This window comes from Manis javanica, chromosome X (genome assembly GCF_040802235.1).
Source record: "Manis javanica isolate MJ-LG chromosome X, MJ_LKY, whole genome shotgun sequence".
NCBI classification, from domain to species: domain Eukaryota; kingdom Metazoa; phylum Chordata; class Mammalia; order Pholidota; family Manidae; genus Manis; species Manis javanica.
Window position 1 is genome coordinate 51,826,661 of NC_133174.1, and position 6,601 is coordinate 51,833,261.

General features: G+C 40.7%; 1 protein-coding gene across 1 annotated transcript; it reads left to right on the forward strand.

Annotated features, from left to right (window-relative positions):
* Nucleotides 1–4,314: 4,314 nt before the first annotated feature.
* Nucleotides 4,315–4,776, forward strand: LOC108396233 (profilin-2-like). The gene has a single exon (XM_017659007.2). It carries the CDS (start codon nucleotides 4,315–4,317, stop codon nucleotides 4,774–4,776), a length of 462 nt encoding a protein of 153 aa, XP_017514496.1.
* The last annotated feature ends 1,825 nt before the right edge of the window (nucleotides 4,777–6,601 follow it).

Here is a 6,601-nt window from a genome sequence, read left to right on the forward strand (position 1 = left end):
TGGGCTTTATTCTCAGTTCTGCCGCTAATTTGCTGTGTGACTTTGGGCAAATCATGTCAACTTTCTGGCCTTAAATTGACCAAGGTTACAATGAAGTTATTGGCCACCATCTCTAGGGTCATTTCTAGTTCCACTATTGTGATGTTACGGTTTGCAATCTCCCTCACAAAGTGATTTCTTTCTTCTTTGAGTGTCCATAACACTCTCTAGTTAAACTACTCTTTCATCGTATTCTGCCTTCTTCCCTAGCTTAAAAGTCCTTCTCTCAATCCATGGCCCAATTATCCCTTGAGATATCATTCCATGATTTTCAGTCCTTTACCTTCCAAACATCTCAAAAAAAAAAAAAAAACAGTCTACACTTATCATTACCTCCATTTTTTCTTAAGTCTTGCGGCTTCAAAATCCATGCTCTTTCGGTTGCCACATACTGGGCTTTTATGTGGACTTCATAACGCACTCTCCATCCTTAACCACTCCCCTCAATTGGCACTTTTACATCACCCTGAACTCCAACTGCTGCATCCAATATCTTTTCCCAGTGCTCAGTCTCCATTTTGCACCATTTAACACTGTTGATTCGTATTCCTTTTTGACACTCTTTCTTACATTGGCCTTTGTCATAAAAGAGACTCACTGCCTGCATCTCTACTCTTCCTTCTCTGCCCCTCTCCCAACTTCTCTTTGCCCTTCTCTAGCCATTTCCCTTGCCTCTGTCCTCATTCTTCTTCTATTTTCTTTTCTTGGAAATCTTGATCTCTTAAGTTCAATTCTTAACCCCTAGTAAGGGACTCCCAAATTTACATCTCAAGTCCTGTGATCTTTCTACTGAGCTCAAATTTGGAACTTCCAACTGTTCCCTAGGAGTTCCATGTGGGTGTTGCTGCTAGCACATTAAAGGCATCATGGCCAAAAACAAACTTCTCATCTTTCACACCCTCCTCTTGTGAGGATTCAAAGATGTAATGTATATCAGGTGCCAGGAACATCATAAGGGCAAAGTGAGTATTGTTGTTTTACCTTGCCTTTCTCAACTCATTTTTTCAACATGTTTGTTTGTCTTTCCAATGGGTTTCAGCCCTAGGCAAGTTCAGTATGGATTCAGTGTGACCAAAGAAATCGACAGCAAAACATTCTTGGAGTGAAAGGGTTATACCCAACTTTATTTCCAGGTGGCAGGTCAGTCACTAAAATCCCTTTCACTCAAAGCGAGTCTGCATGCAGTAAGCCGGTCTCTGCCTCTGGGCCCCTCTGTGGGCACAGTCGTCCCACACAGTCGTCCTCTGGGCCTCTGTCCTCAGCGCTGCCACCACTCCAACCTCTGCTCTGCTCTCCTGCAGCCTTGCAGCCCTGCCACGGTATCATGCCCAGAGCACTGGGTGGAGCTATTTTTATATAGTTAACAGCCATGTATTGCCCACAGGTGTGCAGTGAGCTAGTCAACCACAGCCAGGTGAGAATCCTGGACACAGGAACTCTCATTTTATCCAAACTGTTCTTCTCCTCTCTCTGATGACAACCTTGCTTCCTAGTTCACTGATAAAATAGAAGCCATTGGAAAGGAACTTCCACATCTTCCCACAACCAAATCTGCTTGTGAACTCATATAATCTGCCTTCAATTAATCAACTGTTCCTGAGCCTTCCTAAGGCCACCCCTCCACATGTCTACTCAATTTCATTTTCTCTCCCCTATTCAGTTATCCCTTCTCTTCTTTACTGTGAAAACATTCCCACTTTACCAGATCATTTCCATCAGCACAAAAACATGCTATAATAGTTCCAATCTTAAAGAAAAACCTTTGTTGACCCATATTCCTCTCCCCCACCTTCCATCCCATTTCTCTATTTTCTCATTTAGCAAAACTCCTCCAAAGATTTGTCTAAATTTATTCTCTGCCCCCACTTCTTTTGATCTCCTCCAATTCTCTCTTGAAACTACTCTAATCAGGTTTTGCTCCCACTACTCCAGCAAACCTTTCTTGTCATTTAACAGTAATCTCAATTTTGTAAAATCCATTGGTCAATCCTCTTCTCATATTCTCACCTGTATTTGATCACTCTCTTCCCCTTAACACATTTCTTTTCACTTGGCTCCAAGGACACTACTCTTTCCTAGTTCTTTGACTTCTCTTTCCCATTCTCCTTTGCTGTTTCTCTCTCATATTATGTATCTCTGTATATTGGAATGCTGCCAAAGCTCAGACCTTCATCTTCTCTATTTACACTTATTCCCCAGGTGCTGTCCCCCAATCCCATGCTTTTAAATACGATCTATTTGTGGACAACTTCCAAAATTTTATCTCTAGTCCTGATCTGTTCTCTGAACTCTTGAACTTAACATAATATCCAGCAGTCTCTGGACATGTCTTCTTGAATGTCATAGAGGAATCTCAAACTTGCCATATCCAAAACAGAACTTTTGATTTATACCTGCATCCTCAAATCTTCTCTTCCCATAGTGTCTCTCATTTAAGGAAAGGGCAACTCCATCCTTCCAATTATTCAGGCCAAAAGCCTTTGAGGCATCCTTACTCTTTCGCCACACCTGACTCATGAAATCCTATCAGCTCTTCTTTCAAAACATTCTCCAAATCCAACCTCTTCTCACTCCTGTAACCTAGTCCAAACCTCTATTTATCTAGCCTGGACTATCATCATGGTCTGTTCTCCACATTTGGACACTGGTCCTCCTACAGTCTATTGTTTACACAGCAACTTCTAGATTTTAGAATCTATAGTGATGTCACTACTTGCTTAAAACTTTCCAGTGGCTTTCCATCTCCAAGTAAAAGCTAAACCCTTAATCATGGCTTATGAAGCCCTTACATAAGATCTAAGCCCAGTATCTCTCTGACTGCAACTTTTGTCACCCTTTTCTCTCTGCTCAAATCATATTGATATTCTTGCTGTTTCTCAAATATGCCAGCCATGCTGCTGCTTCAGGGCCTTTACACTTACTGTTTCTTCTGCCTAGTATGTTTTCCCCCAGATATCCACATGTTCACTCCCTCATTTCTGTCAGGTTTCTGATCAAATGTCATCATCTGAAAGGATCCTTACTTGAGCACCTTATATAAAATAAAACAATTAACACTTCTTCCCAAACACCCTCTACTCTCCTAACCCTTTTTCTTCATAGCTTTTAACACCACGTGATATAAATATTTTTTTCTCCCCCTCTAGGATATCAGCTTCATGAAGGCAGAGGCTTTTTGTTCACTGCTAGATCTCCAAAGTCTGTAAACAAACCTGGCACACAGTAGGTACTCAATAAATGTTTGTTTAGTAAATGAATTTTCAAAGTTATCCCATATTTTCTTCACCATTAACTTTAGCCACTTCTCCTAATATTCCCTCTTTAAGGCAAGTTGGTGTCATTTTAGAGGACATTAAGGCCAAAGGTTACAGAAGAGTCAAAGTCAGAGTGGATCCCCACATCAGTAGAAAAAGCCTGGGAATAAGAGAAGAAATATGGAAGAACATATTACTCAAAATATTTTCAGTGAAAGAGATACTATTATCATTTATTTATTATTTGTTCCCCCCATTATGATGTCATCTCCATGAGGTTTTTCACTGCTCATTACTATACCCCAGTGCCTAGAAAAGTACTTGGCATATAGCAAATGCTTGATAAATACTTGCTGAATTACTAGATAAGAACGAATGACTCTGGACTCACAGCTGGTTTGGGCTTGAAGATGTTAGAAGGAAAGAGGCTGGAGGCAGGGAAACTATTAGGAAGCTATTATAGTTATCCTAAGGAATTGTGAACTGGTGAGCCTGTGGGCTTTTTGACTGTACCTAGAGGTCAGGTCTGAGCAAGATTACCCAATAACTGAGATACTTGTTGCTGCAGTAAATCTCACCTATCCTGCTTGATATCCAAAACTCCAATTCAATTATTGCCCACTTATGTTCTGCTTCAAGGGTTTTTCCATTATTGGGGGTCAGTGATTTCTTACAGTATCCTAAGGAAGTAAATAGGTGCACTCAGAAAGCTGCTGCCAAAGGTCACCCATGATGTAGTGGATGATGACTATTTAAAGAGTCACAAAGCCTGTGTGACCTCACTCCTGCTCTAGAGCCAGCTTGATAAATCAGAGCAGAGGGCAGGTGGGGCATAACTTCATACAAGTTACCAAGACATCCTCCACCTTACTGATGGAAAGATGGCGTCAAAAAGAGACTGCATTTTTAGCTTATTTCAGTGTCAGCTTATCAGTCATCCTGAGCCAACTACCAACAAATTTCTTTTGAGGCCGAACTTGCTAGAAAGAACTTTATCTTTTAGAGACAGCTTACTTGAATCATGCAGTGCATAGGTGATATCAGTGAAGAGGTCTGGCAAGACTGCATCACGCTCTTCCTACAGACTGAGATGTGCTGTGATGCAGCAATTATCACCAACTCTTCACCCGGGTTCTTAGATTCTTATCATGAAGGCAACTTGTTCCAGTTGACCCAGAAAGAAATTCAGATCTTGCTGGCAAGGGAGGGGAGAGAGAAATTGTTTCTTCAGGGAATCAGCCTTGCGGAAACCAAATGCTTATTGATCCGGGACAACCTGTACACTGAGGGCAACTACACCATGGACCTCTGCACCAAAGGCCAGAGTCAGGGCAGTCAGGCAGTGATGGTAGTTCAGATCGTGTCTGTATACCTTATGGTGATAGGACAAAAAGGAATAGAAGGAGGCCCTCTTAACCTCAAGGCTTTTGAGATGGCAGGTTACATCAGAGAAGCCATTCACCAACATATGGCCCATTTCTAACTAAATAAAAAGGAGGTAGTGTTTGACCTGGAATCTGAATTCAGTGTTATCTGTTTCACCTGCTAGATTAGCATGGCCTTGGGGAGAAAATGGAGACCCCAGATCAGGTTTGGAGATGTGTGTGTTTGTGTATGTGTGTGTGTGTATGTTGGATGTGGGAACACAGGAGTGAGTGTTCAGTTATTTGGGCTTCTGGGCCTTTTTTACACCTAGAAAATTATCTCTCCCCTCTCAGCACCTGGTAGAGAGAGTAATGGACTGGGAACTAGGAAAATTTTGCTATAAATCTCAACTTTTTTTGGACTTACTCTGAGATCTCTCTCTCTGGACTAGTTTCTCTAGACTTACAGCAAGAAGTGCATTGTCTCTAAGGGTCTTTCATGCCCTGGAAATCTAGGATTTTGTAACATCACATCTTTCAAGGTCCAGCTCAAGTACTACCTCCTTGAAGAAGCTTTCTCTGCCTGCTACAATTCTTGGGGATCACCTAATTTGAACTCCTGGAGCAGTAACTCTCTGGGTCATTAGTTTGGCCCTTGAATTACACACTCTGTCCAACATTTCTTGGATGACTGTTCTATATTCCTATTTAACTTTTCACACACACATTAGCTTTGTTTCAAAACTTGATTATAATCTCCTAAAAGGAAGATGGTGGGTGTTCTACTTCTCTCTCCTGGGATAACCCAGCATGGAGCTCTGCCAGGGGAGTTGGTTACATGCATCAAATCACTTATCAGGTAGAGATTTTCCAAAGTGGGGATTCTGCTGGGTGTAGGTGATCCAGGGTGCTTGTAGCTAGGTTTTCCTCTTCTGATTTGTAGCTTGCATTTGCACCATTTATCTGTCCACTGTTGTCACTTTCATGAGAAGTATGGGTGGGCAGGGGCTAAGAAAGAGCTGGAAAATTTTAACCATTCAGTTTAGCTTGTTGCTAGTGCTCTGGGCATACTGAGGTAAGAAAAGGCAGGAATGAGAAAGAAGAGGTTGAGTAAAATACCATAGTGCCTATTTGACCTTGGTGTCACCAATCCCCAGGAGCAGTGATTATGGATAACCCTCTTCTGTGTTAACTACAAAGAATAACCTCTACCCACCTCCCACAGTAAACACACACACACCCTCATGGACTTGTAAAGGTCAGCGTTTAAATATAAGGTTGTCAAAATCAAATCCCAAGAGCAGTGCTATTCAATACAAATATAACTCTAGTCACATATGTAATTAAAACTTTTCTAATAGCCAAATTAAAAAAATGAAACATAAGCAATTTTAGGAACATTTTTTATTTAACCCAGTAGATCCAAAATGTTATTTGAACATGTAACAATAAACATAATATTGATGAGACAGTTTATGTATTTTTATGCCAAGGCTTCAAAATCTGGTGTGTACTTTACATTTGCAACAAATCTCAATTCAGACAAGCTTAATTTCAAGTGCTCAATAGTCACATGTATTTAGTGGTTACCATACTGGGCACTGTAGGTCTAGGCCAACTCCATCCAATCATTTGAAATTACTCTATAACAACCCTGCCAATCCATCCATTCACCACACTCCATGCTAGGCACTGGCTAGGTAATTAAGGAAAATGTAAAAAAAAAGTGAAAATGAGTCTTCTTGGATAAAATTCTAGTAAAGACAATACAAGTGAAAAGATAAATAACAGTACAATGTGCTAAATGCTATGAAAACGTTTTTTCAAACGTATTGAGCTCCCACTATGTATAAGGCACTATTCTAGACAAAGCAGCAAGTAAACTATTCAAAGTTCCTATATTTATGAAGCTCACATTCTAATGGGAGAAACACATAATATGTG